The sequence below is a fragment of the Myripristis murdjan genome, chromosome 5 (assembly GCF_902150065.1).
Source record: "Myripristis murdjan chromosome 5, fMyrMur1.1, whole genome shotgun sequence".
Taxonomy (NCBI): Eukaryota; Metazoa; Chordata; class Actinopteri; order Holocentriformes; family Holocentridae; genus Myripristis; species Myripristis murdjan.
This window is the reverse complement of record NC_043984.1, coordinates 19,871,161-19,891,973: the sequence shown is the minus strand read 5'-3', so window position 1 is coordinate 19,891,973 and position 20,813 is coordinate 19,871,161. Positions and strand designations below refer to the sequence as shown.

The 20,813-nt window shown below is 41.8% G+C and overlaps 1 protein-coding gene and 1 long non-coding RNA gene across 2 annotated transcripts; both read left to right on the top strand.

The window, feature by feature from the left end:
* On the top strand, positions 1–2,757 carry LOC115359912 (uncharacterized). Its single transcript, XR_003928289.1, has 4 exons — positions 1–99; positions 201–227; positions 782–804; positions 2,460–2,757. It is a non-coding gene; the product is annotated as an uncharacterized LOC115359912 (long non-coding RNA).
* A 2,018-nt stretch (positions 2,758–4,775) lies between these two features.
* On the top strand, positions 4,776–19,518 carry crbn (cereblon). Its single transcript, XM_030052196.1, has 11 exons — positions 4,776–4,916; positions 5,265–5,377; positions 5,570–5,772; positions 5,898–6,047; positions 8,095–8,257; positions 9,021–9,083; positions 9,602–9,686; positions 9,853–9,968; positions 11,212–11,276; positions 15,824–15,955; positions 17,274–19,518. The coding sequence occupies exons 1-11, from the start codon at positions 4,844–4,846 to the stop codon at positions 17,455–17,457; spliced, it is 1,347 nt and encodes a 448-aa protein (XP_029908056.1). The 5' UTR covers positions 4,776–4,843; the 3' UTR covers positions 17,458–19,518.
* The last annotated feature ends 1,295 nt before the right edge of the window (positions 19,519–20,813 follow it).

Here is a 20,813-nt window from a genome sequence, read left to right as displayed (position 1 = left end):
AACCAACGCGGAGGGCGCTGGGACATGACGCCGCACTCGCCATAAATTCCGCCCTCTTTCGTCGTCACATCCTCTTTCAGTTGCTCTCCTCGCTTCGAGGTAAGCTAGGAAAATAACCGCCAACTAAAATCCAATCTAATCATCAAAGTTCACAAACCATCCGCAGTATCTAACGTTGTTTCTCCACTTGTTATTCACAGACACGTCTCCACAAGATGAGGGCCAAGGTAAGTGAGCCAAATAATGTCTTTTTTTTAGTGTTTGAATTGTCTTCCGTTAAGCATCAATGCCGCTAGCAAGCACCTGGCTAACTGCAGCTAGCTTGTCTGTAGTCATGCTAACTGTGGCCTTTTTGAATCCACTGTTTCTCCAGGTTGCATGGAATAATACTTGACCATGTGGCAGTGTAATAACAGTGATTTAATAGGTGTTACAGTGATGGTGTGTGCTTAGTAACATTCATGCTAAGATACCCTCACGGCCCTCTGTTTTACATGCTGTAGTCTCCGCAGTGGCTGGTAATCAATTGTGTGAGGTGCAATTAATCTGATTACGTGTGATCCAGGTAGTTATTGGTGTTGGTCATGTAAAGTTGGTTACTGACCCTGCCGTTTTATAAAGTAAAGATAAATTTAGCCATTACTTATGTTGCTATGTTGTAGTGGCTTGTCTAATCCTCCAACAAGCATGCTGTCCAGGGCTCTACCAGCATGCATGAGTACATTTTTTTTTTTTTCAACAGTGTAAATACTTGACACTAATGTCTCTTTTTGCCTTCTAGTGGAGGAAGAAGCGTATGCGCAGGTAAGCCTTAACCAAAATATTACTGTCCAAACTCACCTGAGCAGTCTTGATTTTATATTGTTGAACATTATTATGAGAACTGGGGTTTACACTTCACATATTAAAAACTTCTGTCCAGACCATTTAGTATGCACACCTCACAGGGAGTGGATAGGCTGTGATTTTTAGACCTTTACTCATATTCGCTAAGCTGCCAGATAACTTACAGAGGCAGAAAGGAGGCCAGATGCGGTAACAGAACTAATACAGTAATTTCTTTGAGACAAGGTTTAAAGGTTCTTAAGAAGAGAATTGACATAAGAGCATTGGTCAGCTCTGTGCCTCATACTCATGCCAAAATGATAATGTAAAACCAAACACACAGAAGCGAGTAAATTTATAATGAAGATTGTTTGATTTGAGCATGTAAATGATGATCACTTTTTGTGTATCCTCCAATCTGGTGTCTGACTTCATAAAGCAGTCATGGTGTGTAGTAGCAGATCAGTTTAAATGAGTATGTAAACTGGACCACTGAGAAAATGGAGCTACCGTATTGCAAAACGGAATATTTACTTGATTGTTGCTGTTCAATTGCTCCTTGAAAGCACCAGACCTCAAAAGCCATAAATGTAAATTGTGCACTCAAGTGCCCTATGTCAAAGTTCAAAAGGAAAGCAACCATAAAATATTTGCTGCTACAGTTTACAGACTTTTTTACTGTAAAATGTGGAAAGGAGAATGAATTGATAATTCCTATCAGTGCATGATGGGTACACATTGAAGGTGGAAACCCACAGCAGTAGGAGTGAACGAATAAATTGTAGTATATCCTACTGCCTCTTGCAATGCGTTATTGATGCGCTTATTCCAAGTGTCTGTTAAGTTCTGAATGTAATTTGCATTACCATGAAGCATGTCTTTTTTTTTTTTTTTTTTTTTTTTCCCTGCCTCAAAGTCAGTGATAGTCAGCCATGTGCCATGAAGCACCCAGAGCCTGCAGGTTTTCATTCAATGAAAACTACATCAGGTGGCTTCACTGATTAATTCCTTCCCTTTGTTTGAAGACGAGGCAATCAGTGAAAACACTATGGAGTTGTGATATATTGGTGTAATAGATTAGTGACACTAGACCTTATGGTTCTGTCCTGGATGTAGTCAGGCTGCTTGAGAAATACACTTAAGTAATCAGAAATTCATTGATTAGTCAGTATTCACAGGCAGTCGCTTTCATCTTCAATTTTTTTCTTTTTTCTTTAATTCAACCTTAAATTGAGTTTAGAAAGTAACTGTATAAGCTGCTTTATCTGTTTGGGTCAGTTGTGAGAGTAGGCTGCTGCATCAGTTGTCCATCCATAGTTAGATGGTTTTCCATCCTTCAAAATGCGGTGTTAAGGCTCCTAATGTCTCTGCAGCTTGTGCAGAAAATGATCCAGATGCCAGTTTTCCCTTTCTGTAAACCCTCAGGTCATTGGCACAGTTTTGGGGTAAACAAATGTGGACCTTGTACCTGGAAAGAATCTGCATTTGAGATGGGGTACTTGAAGCCAAGGGGTGAAATAGGCAGGATCTTATCCTAATAGGATGTACAACTACACATCACCAATGCTGTGAACAGTGCAATAGTGGCATACGTGTGAGGTCCTTCTTTACTGAAAGCTGCTTCTTTCCAACAGGCTGAAGCGTAAAAGGAGAAAGATGAGGCAGAGGTCCAAGTAGACTGCCCCCTTCCCCAGCAGCTGTGATCCTGTCAGAGCCTGACCTGACGACTGAAGCTGCGGCTGAGATGACGCGTGGAGCCGCCCTGGTTGGAGAAGCAGCGTCTCAACTCTGATAAAGAGCCGCCACACTTCATGGCAGCCAGTTGTGGATGTCTTCGACTGGAGGATGGTGCCGATGACAAGAATGGATCTCCCCTCAACATCATTACTACAGCTGCTTTAAGAGACCATAATAAATTTTGGTTACCAACAACTGTTCTCCTGTGGTGTGTGTTCAACTAGGAATCTGAGTCTTGACGTTTGGCAGAAAGTGCAGTTTTCTTGACTAGATCTCACGGTGCAGGTGTCTAGTTAAAAGAACTAGAGCTAATCAAGGCTTGACCCTGGGCCATGAGTGGTTTATATGGTAAGAGATGGAGCTAGTACTGCAGTTACTGTCATTAAGTGTCCTGATCTCATTAAATTAGTCATTAAATGAAACGGCTGATGCTAATTGACAGTCATGTTGGTTTCCCTGCATAACTCAATCTCTTAAGTGCAAAGCTTGCAGCCCCGTAAAATTACCCCGAAGTTCTGGCGGTGGAAACGAGCCTTATTAGAGCTTACAACAACCTGCAGAGTCCTATAAAGACCAAGAGTCACTTTTTTTTCTCTCTAAAGATGGGCCCTAATTAGTTTTGCCAAAGAAGCATTTTGACCCCTCATGACCCTTTATGGTAGGGGCTTCATGTAGACTCGTGGTGATCTCTAACTCAAAAACCACATGGCAGACACGAAATATTTAAACCACAGCTTCCCACGGTAAAGTGGGCCCGGCTAGGTTCTGGGGCGCCTGCTACATTAAGTTAATGACAACTACCGATTGATTACTGATAACTGAGAATAGCAAAAGGTGTTGTACGGTTAATGCACAAATTAGCATGATTTTATGAGTGGTGGTATTGAAGAAAATGCAATGCATGGCTGCCAACTCAAGTTGGCCACATTCAGCTCAGCCTCTCCCTGCCTCACTCCTTGTAATGTCCCTTCTGAAAAGTCATGTTGGCATCCAGGCACAGCGGCATGACGCACAGCACGCACCGACTTTCTGAGCTCCGTATTGTAAAAATCCCACCTGACTTGTCCAAACATCTAAAAAGCATTTGACGCAGGACAAATGTTAACTCCACTTTGCAGTATGTTGTCCTCAACAACACATCGTTGAATATTCGTTGCTGCTGAGCTGTCGGAGTGGCTTCTGGCGTGAGAATCCACGTGCGCAATGAATGTCCAAACAGCCAGGGCGCTCTGGATAAGACTTGCCCTGCGTTCCAAATCGCATACTTATACTTTTTACTTTTAGTATGTACTGCAGCTGCCCTTACAAAGTATGTAGTTTAGTATGTATTGGGACATACTAATTCTTTTTTTCCCTACTAAATAGTATGGTAGTAAGGGTACTGGAACGCAGGGTCAGTGTCTTATCGCAATGACTTACTTACTCACCTGTTTCAGCAAAATAGCACACCTCGACTTGCGCTTCCTCATCTAAATAGTCACCCAATCTCGGTGCGCCCGTCCTTCCCTCCCATCCTTGCTCGCCAAGCCCGGTGCAAAACACTGAAACACCACATGGATGGACGACCGTGTCTCTGGGTCACCAAAATACCAGTAAGTCACAGCATTTCTTTGGATGATCTTTGTACCCACTAAAATATGACGCATCGTGCTTTTATGACAAGTCAACATCCATAAAGATAGAAAACAGGATGGATAGAGTAAAACACTATCATCAGGCTAAAGGTGTAGTCAAAGTCACATTATAACTTGGCTATCAAAACTGCCAGGCCGAGAAAAAATCAAAAGGGCAGCATCCATAGGCCGCTAGTTGAATATGCCTGCAGTGCATCTGCATCAGATTAAGGGGAACCACATCTACCTCCACCACGCAGGTGATGAATACCCTTTCACTGAATGCCCAGATACATCGTTTCCCCTTTTTGATTACTGATCCCAGTGCACCAGATGCGTATTCCTTGTTTTTGATAGTGCAGAAACAGAAGGATGCACACACTTGGGAGTGGACCCTCAAATTTAGGTTTAGATTTTGGGGAAAAAAGTGGCTATCGATTCTGGTCCTAGCAGCCAGAGCAAGGCTGTATTTCTGTTTTATACCTTGGAATGCAATTAACCATCAAGTGAGACAGGATTGATTACACTGATTAAACTCCCGCTTCCAGCTAAGACTTCTAGGCCCGCCTCTCCCACCCTCTGCCGCTAGGGGGAGACCAGGAGCGCTGGAGCCGCACTCCACGTTGAAGACACCAAAGAAGCAGAAGTAGGATTGTAAACACAAGGATATGGCTGACGAGAGGGGTGGAGGTGACAACAACATCAACGACAACATGGGCAACCAGCTACAGCTCTTACCAGGTAACAAGTGATCTTCATCCTCATTTAAGAGCTTTCTTTGTGTGCCTGGTGTTTCTTTAGCAAAGCGTTTTTCTTCGTACCTAGCTGCTCTTCTTGTGCAAAAGGCCACTGTCAGTGATCACAGCCTGACCTGACTGGCAGATTTTCGAAACCTAGCGTCAGACTTTCGCTTTTACTTCATTCTCCAAAAAATAACAGCTCCTGGCAGCTAACCGGTTTGATATAAGGCTGCTAAGTTTGCAGGCGTAATGTGGGTGGGATACTCAGCCAGCTAGCTAACATCTCCAGCTTGACCTGAGATCCCATTCAAGCAGAGAGCGACTGGTCATTCTGCATGTGCCATTACAGAGAATGAAGAAGAGGAGGAGGACGATGACATGGAGACTGAAGATCGGGACAGTGAGGATGCAGAAAAACCTAATATCATCAACTTTGACCCCAGTCTTCCCACATCACATGCTGTGAGTGTTGACAAAGGATTCCTCTAAGTCAGACCTCTTCTCAGTAGATGTTAGACTTTTGTACTGCTGGGCTGCACGTTTGGAGTGCATTTGTTTGATTATTGTCATGACCTCCCAGTTTCCAGCTGGCAGGGAGCTCCGTGGATCTTGTTCTGAAGGTGTTGTGTTTCACTGTGTCCTCTCTGTCCGCAGTACCTGGGTTCAGACATGGAGGAGTTTCACGGCCGTACGGTGCACGATGACGACAGCTGTCAGACCATCCCTGTGCTGCCCCACACGGCCGTGATGCTGGTGCCAGGCCAGACGCTGCCGCTGCAGCTCTTCAGGCCGCAGGAGGTCAGCATGATGCGCAGCGTCATCCAGAGGGACCGCACGTTTGCTGTGCTCGCACACAGGTAGCTGGCAGTCCAAGTGTGGTGTATGCTTTGGGAGTTCTTGCATACTTCTTGCTTTGACAACAACAAAAGGCATTTCTTTTGATGTTCAATAACTGAATTGTTTTTGATGTGGCTTCCTGCAGCGACACCACTGACCCAGAGGCAGAGTTTGGGACAACAGCTGAAATCTATGCATACCGCGAGGAGCAGGAGTATGGCATTGAAACAGTCAAGGTGAAAGCTGTAGGGAGGCAGAGATTCAAGGTCCATGAGATAAGAACTCAAGCAGATGGGTAAGTTGAAACTGCCAAAAATTAGGATTTGAAAGAACCTTCATTAATGTGCACTTTTGAATGGGAGTTACCCTTTATGAATAAAAGCATCATCATCATGTAGTCAGTGCTGCGGGTTAGGGTTAGGGTTCCCACAGCACTGAACTACACTCTGAACCGTTTGGATGTTGCTGCTGTTGTTTATTTGTATTTACCTGGATCTTGAGTCTGAACATGACTCCAGTATGGAATGATCCATTTCCGAGATGCTCTAATTTCATTCTAACAGTGAAATTGATCTTATAAATATCTGTTTTTGCTGCCTATGTATTAAAGGAGGATGAAACCACATCAGAATCTGGTTCTGACCAGACACACCCTGTGATCCAGTTTACAGTCAGGATGTCCTCCATGTTATTAAAGTGCTATCACAGCTGACAGCTAGAGGGCAGACTTATTCTGCAGGAGAACAAAAAACAACAGGGTCAGCTTTATTTGAGTGGATCTGGGGAGCTTAACTCTTATTCCTGGAAACATGGCCACCAAAGGTTTTTGTGTCAGCTTTGTGGGTTGTGATTAGCTCTTTCATTTTGAGTTCAATGGAGTACTTACAGAGCAGGGCTTATTTTTGTTATTAAATGAATCCAGTATTGATCCAGTGAAGACACTGCTGCAGTGATGGATCATGTCTGTTTAATTCCTTCCTTGTCCTGGAAATCCATGTCCAAGCTGCCGAGGCACCGAGTCTAATAAATAAATAAAGACATATTTCTCTCATTTTCCTGTCGCTGTTATGTAACGCACACAGACGTCTGGCGGCCGTAATCATTCTGACCTCTCGTCATGATGCGAGTGACATCGCCATCGTTTTAATGGAATCTGGCGTTGTGTGCGGCATGCGTCTTTACCTCTTAGAGGACAACATGTCTTGAAGGGGTTTTATCTGAATGCTGTTCCCCTCCTGTCTGCATCTCCTCTCTGAATGTTAAAGCCCAGGATAATCGATCGCTGAACTTGCCATCTGCTATACAAACAAACACTTAGAAATGATGCCAGCTATTTATTTTTTTTTACTTCTTTATCTCTGACGTGTTTTGCGTTTGTGCCTTTTTAAATGCAAGTAGAGATTAAATATTGCAAGACATGTTAAGTTACTGTTCTTATGTAGGAGCTGCAACATTTTAAATTATTTTTTAATTTTCCTTTATTTAGCCAGGAAGGTCCCATTAACATAGAAGATCTCTTCTTCCAGGGAATCCTGGTCAGGACGGCAGCGCAATTAGTTTCACATAAAAGAACAATTTCACACGAAACAATGCAAAACAATACATAAAAGCAACACAAGGGAGGTAGTGAAAGAAGGGAGTCATGCAGGCTATACCAGATATACCAAAACACAGTGGTTTTAACAGTGGTGGTTTTAATTAAGGATGTCACAATATCAGATTTTTGGGAATTTATCCCAATACCAATAAAATTCCACCATTGTTGATACTTGATGCAATGTGACAGCTAGAACAGAAATCCTATTCAGAACGCTTCCTGTTATTCTGCATAAACATTAACAAACATATAGGATACATTAGAAGAAGAACAGAGTTACAATTGCAACATCGGCCAGTGCTCTTGACGCAGAAAACAAAATATTAGTTTACAATTATATGAACTCTATGAAATGTCCTGCTATCATAACAAATCTAATGTTATGATTATGCGATCTTATTTTGATTTACAGTCCTATAAACATGACTACAGTCTGAAGTGTTGCAGTCTTTAAACATGCAGGCTGAGGCTGGATTAGGATAATAGCACTGAGTTACAGAGTGAGGGATCAAGTTGTGTCGATACTACCAATGCTAAAAACACTAGCATTGGTATCGTTTCGAAAAACATTAGCGTTGACACCCGGTCGCTCCATTTGTCCCATCTTTTCCCGATGTATTCAGTTTAACCCGCTCCTCTCTTGGTCGCTCTCCCTTTCCCTCCTTCCCTGTGTATTTTATCGTATTTTTATTATCTGCGCCTATTTACCAACCTCCTTTCTTCCATTTTCCTCTCTCTCCTGTAGGATCAGACAAGCTAAGGTACAGATCCTCCCGGAGCGGATCCTCCCAGATCCCCTCACTGCAGTGCAGCTGACACCCCTCTCCAGGCTCCACATGCACCCCTCCTGTAGACCCCCGTCCCAGAGTTGCACACAGGCCCAGTGCTGGTGGAATAACTACCGTCAGGTCAGACACACACACACACACACACATGCAAACAAAGTATATGCACGGCATCACAAACACCTCTTGTTATTGCACAGTTGGATATTCAACAATTACTACTATATCAGTTATTAGCCTGGGCTTTTATTTTCGTCAGCCATTAAAAGCAGACAGACACGGCGTTTAATTGGAAGTTGGCTTTTACTTGAAGGTTCACAGTATTTATTAAAAACAACAGCCGACATAACACAATCCCTCTGTGTCTGCGGACACTGAATGTTCAAAATGTTAAAAACACCTGATGTACTTTGTTGAATCCAGGTGAAAGCCATTATCCCATCTTCATTATCTCTTATGAAATCAATCACAAAGGAGGAGATGCAGATAAAAAGTCGAGTCAGAGAGGTATTTTTTTAAGCTTTGAGTGAACTGAGATGTGGATTGCGTAAAAGGGGATGTGACTCAGTGACAGGAAGATGTCACTAAAATTTTGTACATTCGGGATATTTGTCAGTACAGATTAAAATATGACCTTGTGTTTTACATATATTGCGTAATTGTTTTAGTGATATTTGTGTTTGTGAGATGTAGAGAACGAGGGAATGAGACGGCGGAAGACAAGATTGACTGTTCGCTTAGATGTTGGATGCTTGGAGGAAAACTAATCATCGTTGTATATGGAAAGTTGGAAGTGAATTATGAGGGGTGACAGCAAACCCTGTACCACTAGTCCGGTTATGTTATGTTGTATATGTACACTGTGTGCTCCTGTTCTTTACCACAGAGGAAGTTTCACTGTGCCAGTCTGACACCGTGGCCGCCCTGGGTCTACGCACTCTATGACTCTGTGAGTACTGCGGCCTGCATGCAGGGAATTTCATTGGTTAACCCGTTACCATTCAGAAAAAGAAGTTGTATGCATCATCTGAAAGCTGTGAACCTACGATTGATGCATAAGATGCAGCTCAGCACTGTGTGTCAAGTTATTATAGATCTGCAATAAACACAGTGTTTTGGTTAGGCACCTATTTATTTTACATGAGTACATGAGTCAGAACATTATGATGATGATAAAAATGGTGATAAATTCCTTCAAAATGCCACTTTAGGATACAAAGACCTGGAGGAACACCTTAGAAAAATTGGTCCTTTGATTTTGATATGAGACATTTGGAGATTTCTGTAAGAAATGCATTTTTCAGTGATTGGATAGTGAGCAGTCTCTTCTGGAAATTAGAAAGCTATACATCCTCTGAATTCTGTAGGTCTCTAGTTTGTGGACGTAAAGTTTCATGAGGCTGTGATTATCCTAGAGGTCACAACGGGTCATCTTGTTTTTAATGTTTCTTTCATTTTCCCTTGCAGGAGTCGCTCATGAACAGAGTGAAAAAACAGCTTCATGAATGGGACGAGAACCTGAAGGATGACTCTCTGCCGGCTAATGCCGTAGGTGAGCGAGTGCCTGCCAAGATTATTGTGGATGAATTACAGATGTGCACACGCACATGCACATAACGTCTCTTTGTTTGTGTTATTTTTGCTTTCCGTCCTTCCGCTCGCCCCCTCCTCATTGTCTTTTTCCTCCCACGCTTCTTCTTTTGTCTGGCTTCTGTCAGACTTCTCCTACAGAGTGGCTGCCTGTCTGCCCATAGATGATGCTCTGCGGCTTCAGCTGCTGAAGATCGGCAGTGCCATCCAGAGACTTCGCTGTGAGCTGGACATCATGGACCGGGTGAGGGCACCCTTAACACCTGCGTCATCCCCCCGCCAGAACTCCTCCTTTATTCCTTCTGATGTTTAAAATAACATCCTCTTCCCCTGCAGCCTCCGCCAGGGCTTTCATTCTGTTGTGCTAATCTTATATTCACCTTCCTTTACCACATACTCAAAGACAGACTATTTCTCCTGTCCTCCGTTAACGTCCCTTGGCATTTTTAACTGTTCCTGCTCATACTAGATCAGATATGTTGGGGCCTTTTGCAACTGAAAGATCTTCAGAAGTCTACTGTAGGATGATTTCATAGCAATTAACACTGAATTTGAATAGTTGAACAGTATTCATTTTAGGTCTTTGTTAAGTTTACTTTATAAAAGATGTGGATATTTGCCCTGGAGACATTCTTCATTCAGATGGATTGACGACCTGTCCACAATGTTCCCCTGTCTTCTGCCCAGTGAGCACTGGGATAGGCTCCAGCACCACTCCGCGACCCTTACAGATAAGCGGTTTGGAAAATGAATCATTCACATAACAGAAAATTATTATTGATGAATACATCAAATATTTTCCTTTCCATATATTCACATTCATATCAGACCCAAAATTCCTCAGCAGCTGGGTCCTAAAGCCTGTATATACTGGTGGTTAGTTAGGTAACTACAGGCCTGGATTACATCTGCGGGAGAGATCCTACCCAGACTTGAGGTTTTTGACAGTTTTAAAGCACCTCTCGCTTCGTCTTGCCTCCCTCACCTCTCTGCTAACATCCATGTGCTTTAATATAAACAGAACAACACGCTCTGGCCCCTATCCTCCCTGCTTGTCTCACTGCTGTGCACCCGGCACCTCCTTGCTCCTGCTAAGAAAGCTTATATAAGTTTGTGTACATGTGCTGTGTTGTTTGCTGTGTTCAAGTGCATGTACCGCTACAGTAATTGTCTGAGTCACTTAAAGCTCTCACTCAGTGCTTGTTGCTACTGTACCGTCACCTGCAATGTTACCTGCGTGTTCTTTCCTTTTGAATTGATTCATCCTGCCTTCTGATTGAGGATAATAAGCCCCCTCAACAGCGAAACCATCATCAGTCTCACTGAAAAACAGTGCATTTTATATGGATTACTACTCTCGGACAAGCACAGACTTTCAGGTGTCTTTCATCATGATTACAGCAGCCAAAGTCGACTGCAGCAGTGGGAACACTCTGAATCATTTACTGTGTAGTTCCTGTGTGTTAACTCTCATTCTCTCTCCTCAGTGCACTTCACTGTGCTGTAAGCAGTGCCAGGACACAGAAATCACCACAAAGAATGAGATCTTCAGGTGAGATTTGAGCACACCTTTTGATTTCCTGTAGGTCAGTGCATCTCTTCACTTTAGGATCACAGTAAACTTTTGCCACAGCTGATAAATAGGAGTGGATTTTTTTGATAGTGATGTGATCTCTGGTCCATTGACACACACACACACACACACACACACTTATAGAAATACACTATATGGACAAAAGTAGTGGGCCACCTTCACATTACACCTAGAAGAGCTTTCATGACATCCCATTCTAAATCCATAGGCATTAACATGCACATTAACATTAACATTAACATCCCTCCTCCACCAAACTTTACACTTGGCACAGTGCAGTCAGGCAGGGAACGTTCTCCTGGCATACACAAAACCCAGACTCGTCCATCACACTGCCAGATAGAGAGGTGTTTCATCACTCCACAGAACATGTTTCCACATGTGGCGGTGTGCTTTACACCGCTCCATCTGACGCTTGGCGGTGTGCTTGGTGATATAAGGCTTGCATGTGGCTGCTTGGCCATGGAAACTCATGCCATGAAGCTCCCGGCTCACAGTTTTTGTGCTGATGTTAATGCCAGAGGAGGTTTGGAGCTCTGCAGTTATTGAGTCAGCAGAGCATCGGCCACTCTTATGCACTAGGTGCCTCAGCACTCAGCGACCCCAGTCTGTAACTTTACGTGGTCTCTGTCACTTGACACTTCCACTTTGTAATAATACCGCTTACAGTTGATCTTGGAATATTTAGGAGGGAAGAAATTTCATGAACTAACTTGTTGTAATGGTGGCATCCTATCACATTACTATTACAGTACCACACTGGAATTCATTGAGCTCCTTAGAATGAGCCATTCTTTAACAAATGTTTGTAAAGGCAGACAGCATGGCTAGCTGCTGGGTTTTATATACTTGTGGCAATGGGACTGAATGAAACACCTGAAATCAGCACTTTTGTCCCTATAGTGTACATACATACATGCATGCCCATCACATTCTTAAAAAGTAACTCAGCTTCCTGCTCACCTCTGTCCTGTTGCTTGTTGATTTGAGGATGAGAAAGCCTCTAAATACTAAAAATTTGAATAAAAGGCACAAGTGACATTTGGTAAACATTTTCATGCTTGTGGAGGTGCTTGTTTTTGTACTCTGGTGTTAATTCTGTGAAAAGCCCACACATATTTATATTTCACTAAAAAATGGAAGGCAATTTAAGGCAATGTAAAGATGCACTTAAAGCGGCTCAGGGAGTAAGAAATGTGTTCATGCTTTATTTGGTAAGTCATTTGGTGTAAAGCCCAGTTTTTGCATATTCTTACAACCTCTCATTACTGTAATGATTAAACCATTAGTAGCAGTGTAGACTGTCTGGCAGTTACATAAAGACTGTCTGCGTTTACATCATCAAAACAAGTTGCTCCACTCCGCACCTCAGCTCTCACTGTGTAAGGAGTTGTCTCATCACCAGCATAAGGCATGTGTGTGTGCACGCACACGTACACACACAGTCTGTTATATAACATAATTTTCTGAGAGTGTATGACGTGTGATGGCTAAGTGTGTCTCCAACAGTGACACACACCGCCACAACAAGCACCACTGAAATTGTCCAGAGCCTTTAACTGTATGTTTATTGTAAATTGTCATGTGCTGTGCTGCCTGAGAACAACCAGATTATCTGAATGAGTGACTGATGATTTGTTTAATGCATTATCATAAACATTAAAAAAAAAAAGAGGTTTCTTACATGAAAGACTTAGAAACAAGCCCAAAATCACACCTGGAATGCAGCATAATGCCACCTGAGAGGAATCCAAAACACAACTGTGAGCCGTGATTGCATTTTGAAGCCCTGTTTTTGTAAGGCTGTATTATTTGTAAAAAATTACCACTACATGGGCCAGTAGTCTAGTATAATTATGTTGGTGGAAACTGAACATAGAAAACAAATCATTTCCCACCCTCCTAGCTTTCTGTATTTCTGCACATATTCCCGCAATTAATCTGCTCAGAAAATCCTGAATTCAGGGTTCAGTGGGTTCTGAGGACTACAAAAGGCTCAGCAGTCATTTTGATGTTTAAAATTGCCTTTGAGGTTTAAAGTTACATTTTATCTGGAGTGCCTTACAATGAACCAGCAGTTTCTCTAAGCGCTAGTCCAGCCTGTCGCCCTTGAAGCTGTTTGGCCACCAAAGTGACAAAATCCTTTGTAATAGACGTTTATCACTGCAGCTCCAGCTTTTTTTTTTTTTTTTTTTTGACATGAACTAGAAATGTAAACACAGGTGTTACTAATGACATTAATTGAGGCTCTGTTCCATTAGATCGAACAGAGGCGTTGTGCATGATGGCTCACTGGACTGGAGCCCAACCTCATTTAATGTCATTTGTAACACCTGCGTTAACTCTGCCATTCATGTCAAAATGACTAGTGAGAAAAATCTTTCCTTCGTCTATGGCTTTGGTGATGCCATTCTGTTGTTTGTCTTTGACAGAGCTGAGTGATATTAACCAAATCAAATGTCACGATATTTTGTTCTTGTGGGGATGACAGTTGGTGCCTTAAGGGGTTTGAAAAGTGGCTTTCTCCATGCAGCACATCACAGGACATAAGCATAAACAATTTGTTTGTCATACCAATAATTAAAAAAAAAACAAAAAACAAAAAACAGAAAAAGAAACATAATATAACGTTGCACTTTGACAGCAGCGCATCCCATAAATACCCTTATATAGTATATATAATGCTGTCATTCATTATATGGGTATATGTTATACCCATATAATGAATTAAGTCATAGTCATAAGACACTCACAAATATACACACATACACACACATACACATATCCAGAACACACACTCATAATACATGCAGGTATAGGCTACCCATGACAATATCAATATAGCATCAATATATTGCCCAGGCCAAATTATGGCCTCCACCAAAATCATGATTTTGGACAGTTCAGTTCAGTTCAGGTCGATTCAGGTCATTTCAGTTCACTCAAGGGTCTTTATTAGCATGACAGTTATTTATACAATGAAAAGCCACAGCACTAAAATGAGAATACCATCCTCCCCTCCAGAGTCAATGTACAAGAGAGTGAGAATCTCAGTCCCATGTTAGTGAAGGTTGAGTGCCCGTATCCAGAACCTTCCCCATCAGTGTGTACATGATTAATGTTTAATAAAATTTTAAATTATGCCCCCATCGCTTATTGTACAAGGCATTCATGTAATCTCAGTTCTCCATGTCTCCAACGTAATTTCATGATCTAGGGTGATGTACATTTCAAGCTTTGTTGTGTGATGTGTTTCTTTTGGTTTATTTTTGTTAGTTATTGTGAACTGCAGAGTGAAGTTTGGCTTTAAATCAGGGCTTCTGCTGTTACATAACAGGCCTTTATATTGGATGGACATCTGATGTGCTCGGTTTTGATGTCGCCGGCACTTCACAGCTCTTTTTCTGTGTTTGTATTTTCAAAAGGAAAAGTTTCAGCTAAGCTCTCCATGCGTTATCTGATGGTTGTGTTCAATAGATCTGAAAAATCTTAATCTTAACTGAGATTGGACTTGCGATAGGCCGGCCCTCTAGTTTTGTCACTGAATGCCTCAGCAGTCAAGCCAAAGTCTCATCAGAGCCGAAGTCTAGACAAAAATATTTAGAGGTATAATAATATTCATCCTCCTGCAGTCTGGATTTCCTCTAGCCATAACAGAGGTGTTGGAGCAATAATGACTCATGAGCTGTGATTATACATGAAACTTGGTTTAATGTATGAAAGTGAAATATTAAGTGGTACACAATCAAGCTATGTTAAATATGGTATGGTTTAACATGTATATTGAGTGATTTCTGTGTGAGCTATGATTATTTATATGCCTTGCTCCCCCCTTGGGTCAGCGCTGATACTGCAAGAGTTTTTGTTTATATATAATCGAGGGATTAGAGACACCTGAGGAATGTCACCTGGTGAGATGGACGAGCGGGACAGTTTATCGACCCCAGATATAATGTAGAAAATACGCCACTGATTACACTGATACATCATCATGTACGATGAGGATCAGTAGGATCAGTTTGACATCCAAAGTATTATATATAATGCTGTATAGTTATTAGTCAACCCAGGTGTTATGCAGTACTTTGTATTTTAAGCTCTGTTTCTACATTTTCAGTCATTTATGTAGAATATTGCCATGTATCATCATTGAAGTCATATTGTATACCCGTGTATCATGATGCGTACAGGATTGTGCTTTGCTTTGCTTAGCCCTACTCTTCATGGAGACCACTGAAACACGATGGCAATGTCAAGTTTTTATTAAGTCTGTAATAACAAATTTTTGGATGAGCATGGTTGCCACTGTAATCCTGCATCCTTACACCCAGTTCGCTCTTGCCAAATTCTCATGTTGCACTCACTGCAACTTTAAAGAGGTTTTTATATGCTTCCATCCAGTGCCATTTTGAAGTATTTTGTACTGCAATCCATTGTGCCACACAGAACCAAAAGCTTTCCTTTGATTTTGTAATATGATTTCTCTGCTTTATCTCCTTCTGCAGCCTGTCTCTGTACGGCCCCATGGCTGCGTATGTCAACCCTCATGGATATGTCCATGAAACCCTGACTGTCTACAAAGCCAGCAACCTCAACCTGGTCGGCCGGCCCTCCACACTGCACAGCTGGTTTCCAGGGTAACTCCGTCTGCACACGCCACATTCAGCTCGCATTCCTCTGCTGACTTGTGAATAATACAACACATATCAGTACTGACAGGTACACCAAAAGACAGACACGACACACACTGTGGTCGAGGTCTTACTCTTGCCTCATTGCTATATTTGGTGTAGGATTAATCCACACTGAGCCTGCCAAATGCCTGAAATTAAAAGTTTTTTGGCTCCACTTGAAACTGTCAAGTTTGCTGCATTAACAGTGTAGTGTTTAGCGCATCGTTTCATTGTAGTTTTTCAGAGGCACGTTGCTTCCTCGCTTCTTAGTATTCCAGAGGACTGTGGTCATTGTGTAACACGGGGCTTTGCGGAGGCAGGCTTATGCAGAGAAAGCAGCAGGGAGCTGCGACAGTACAGTCTCCCCAGGGCTCTCAGTAGTTACGTCACCCTCCATCAAACCGCTGTTCTCATAAATGGCACCTAGTTTCTTTCCTGCCAGAAAGTCCATTGGCATCTTATTTTCAGAAATGTTATCCATTTATCAGTACCTTCTTTCAAGCCATCAAAAAAGCACTTGCATTAGAGTTGCAAGGTATTTGGTAATAGATTTTTGAATAGCATAATGTAATAGCCACAGACGCTGAATCCATTCAACTTCTGTGATAATAGCTTTCGTGAACTTCTGAAAACCATTTCTCTTTTGAAAAAAACTTCACCAGAGCTAGCGATGAGAGTCTTAGATGCGAGATGTATCTTAAGCTAGTTGCCTTTGCATTTTGCTAGGCTGCAATTATAAAACCTAAAAGGGCTTTGAACTTAAGAAATTGATGAGAGTAAATGAACTGGAGATAAAAGAGGGGAGATAAATTGCATTAGTTTAGATTGTTTTCCAGCTTTTGTATCGAAGTGGGGAGGAAGTGCTTACTGTAGTTGCGTGGTTTAGTGGAGTTGTGTTGCCTCGTTTAATCACTGAGCTGGGAGAGGCTGCGTTATGTGGCTTACTGCCTCTATATAAAGGAGATAGAAAGTACACAGTTAATCAGTATAAGTTTCAAGGGGCAATATGTGAATAGAATAATAATTAAATGCTGTCTTCCACCAGGCAGGATCCTAGTTATTGAATCAATAACATGGTTGCTTAGGGACACATAAGTACCAGTAGTAGTGGTGATTTTTGGGTTACACATTAATATTACACATTAATGTTAGCCCATCGACCGTTATGCTTTCACAGATGTACACGTATCTTACAGGGCTTTTGAGTGTGCCTCATCACAAATAAAGACTGGAACCTTTCCATTTCATAGAGCTTGGCTAGTAACTCTTCTTTTCCTCTCAGGTACGCCTGGACAATCGCTCAGTGCCGGACCTGTGGCTCCCACATGGGCTGGAAGTTCACGGCCACCAAGAAGGACTTGTCTCCACCTCGTTTCTGGGGTCTGACTCGTTCAGCCATGCTGCCCCGCATCCCCCACACCGAGGGCGAGGAAGGGGGAGAGGGCTCTCGCCTCCTCTGCCTGTGACATTGGGTCATCATCAACGCCCCCTGAACCCCACCAACCCTGGATATTCAATTATTTTCTGACAGCAGTTCCTTTTTCTGAATCAATAATCACACACAGGCTGTCAACTGTGGCAGCAAATCCATCATATTTGTGGAAAGGTCATTCAGTCAGTAAATGGCTCACTAAGCGCAAATAGGAATGGGATGGCAACAGTCAGTGTTCTTAAATGTGGAAGCACTATTGAAAAAAAATCATAGCATTATGATCCAGTGAAGGGAAAGGAATAGAGAAAAATAAACAAAAAAAAATAACAGTACTTTAGCAGCATAAGTATGTGATCGTAATAGCATGCAGCTCCTTGATCTGCCCTCCTATAGCTGTCTGTCCAGCTGCTGATTGGCTGCTGTAGACACACACGCGCGCCCACATACGCAAACATACACACACACAAAATAATCTTGCTTCATGCACAGCTATGTTGTCTCCCAAGTCCTTTCCTCTGTATGATGGATAGTGTGACTGCATGCAGTTGAAATATCAATCTATGTCACAACATGACCACGTTATCCTCTTTAATTTGCTCCAAAACCATCCATTCAGTCGAAATCCGCTTGGGATTCAGCTCCTCAGCGGTTTTCTCAGATTTGTTTTCTCAAATGATTTCAGCTGCAGCAGGTCATCATAACATTAACTAATTGTACGAGGAAATATTCTCATGTTTGGCAAATTGCGTCAATCTTCCAAGAAAGTGGCTGTTTTTGTATGCCTGGAGTGAGATTGGAAATGAATACACTTTTCCATGTATGCGGAATTTTTATCACCAGTTTTTGAAGAAAACAAGGTGTAATATAGTTGTAGATTGGTTATCTATTTTGTAAAGAATGAAGGCTCATTGTTCTGCAAGTCGATGTGCCTCTGAAGACGTCATTATCTCTGGTCACTTCATATGCACAAGTGAAAATTAGAGATGGATTGGTGCCTCGTGTCAGACTGCTTGAGAAAGGTCAAAGCTAATTAAGCCAGAGACCAGGGATGTTAATTGCCCTTCTTCTGTTTACTTGTTTGTTCATGTTGTGTGGCATGTTAAAATGGTGTGCCTACGCTCCAGCTCAATGTCTTTTTGGATTTGAGTTTGGTAAATCATCGGACCACAGACTGATGAAATGAATGAAAGCAACTCATGAATGAAAGTGATTTAAAAAAAAAAAAAGAAAAAAAAAAGATTTACTTGTTTAAGTTTTTCTAGACTAGACTTTGAGCTGTAATCTCATAGTTTTAAGAATTTTACTTATTGAATTTGTTGCAAGGTTGCTGGCTCTCGTTTGTATAAATATAACTGTAAATAAGAGGCAGTGATGTTGATTATGGTTCAATATAACCAGCGTTCGACTGTGTGTAGAATCTGACTCTTATTTCTCCTAGCTGTTCATTCCATCGGCACATTACCTGAAATTATTCTTTCACCAGTAAGCAGACTAATCTTATGCCAAAAGAAACTCTCTAGAATGTGAAGATGTTGGTCTTGCTATCACACAGCTGTGGTGTGCCATAATGAAATGTTTGGATATTTTCCTAAAAGGCAACACCATTCAATAAACAATAAAGTCCTATATGTCAGTATTTTGGCCTCAAGACAACAATGTCATATGAGTGGACAGTTTGGAGTTGTATTTAAGGTTGGGAAAATGAATTTGTGGACTTACAGAGCTTGACTTTACAGGAATACTTCAAGGTTTTGGGCAGAATACATTTTTTTACTGACTTACCCATACCGAGATTAGGTTTTCAATACCAGTTTCACCTCTGGGCCGAACCACTGGACGTACAGATGCGAAAACGGTATCGAACATCTTGTCTTAGTCGGGTTAAGTTGGAAAAGGGTTATTTTGCTCAAAACATTGGAGTACTCCTTTACCATCTAATTGATCTCCACCTTCTAGTTCTGTAATTTCCAAGTTTAAAAAAATCAGTGTTGTCACTTTAGGATTTTCCATCTTTTCCAAATAACTCACTATTGAGCTGTACATCAGTATCATATCATAAATAAAGAGACATGAAAAACGCTGTTTTATTTTGTACTAAGGAGTAAGTGCTGACTGAGCTGTCCTAAAGCATTGGAACAACATCTGAAATTCAGTTGTTCTCGTCTTTAGATAATATTCTGTAATATCTAGTTTAATGTTCACCAGGCTGCCAGATTTTCCTACACTCCTGACAGTAATATGGATGCTTCACTTAAGGAATCAATAGCCCAGTTCCAAAAAAAAAAAAAAAGGCTTGTTTTTCCATGTTACTCAATGTACCACAAAGTAAAATAAAAATGCAGTTATACTGTGACTCCCCTCTTATCTTACCTCGATTTGAGATATTGAATGAGCACCAGTGGGTCAAACACAACCTGCAGACGGCATTATCCAAACAAAGGAGCAGTCTTAAGCATTCTGGCTACACCCACCGGCACAAATGTGACAATTCAGACACGAGGCACATGCTTGTCTGCAAACCTGGAGACCGTGGTGAGGTGATGAATGGATACATAAGAATCAGGTAGATCCATGATAATCTGCCTCACCATAATTACCATAATTGCTAATGTTCATATTGTCAGACAGATCAGCAAGTGCCTTGACTGGGGCTGTGTGTCTGCATATGAACTTCCATATCGCTTTGCTTTGTTTGTTCAGCCGTCTTGCAGATACACATGCAGGTTAGGTTAGCCGGTGCCTTTCTTGGTTGGCAATGTGGGTATTTTGTATGCTCACACAGTGCAGGGCTAATGAGTCACTGAGTGGGTGGCTGATCTTTGTTGTTGGGGGAATCAAGTTCTAAGCATGCCTGTGGAGATGGACGTGAGGGGCCCTCAGAGACGAGCTATTACTGAGAGTGACTCAATTTGGCATATGTAAAACATGTGACATCACCAGCCTCGCTTGCTGAGCCCAATATGAAAAATATGCACAACTATCTGTGCAGCTTCTGCAGTTTTTGTGCCATTTTTGATTTAAATGCTCTATCTCTTTGGTCTAGTTAGGCCTAGTTGATCTTTTTAAAGTGTGTTGTAATGTGTTTTTACTTAAAGCACGATTTCTCTAAAATTTGGATTCAACTTAAATTAGGCAATGATGATGATAATCTTTCATTCACCTCTGCCATAGAAGCCACCACCTCTGTGTTTGTCTTCCTCCTCAGATGTGACCAGTAGGAAAATTTTGTGCCAAGGAAAGTGTGTGTGTGTGTGTGTGTGTGTGTGTGTGTGTGTGTGTGTGTGTGTGTTCTTCTCCTGTAGCCTTTGTGTTGATATGGACTGGAGAAGTGCTTGATTAAAAACTATGGTGTTATTTGGGGCTTGTTGTTATATGATATGTACACATGTA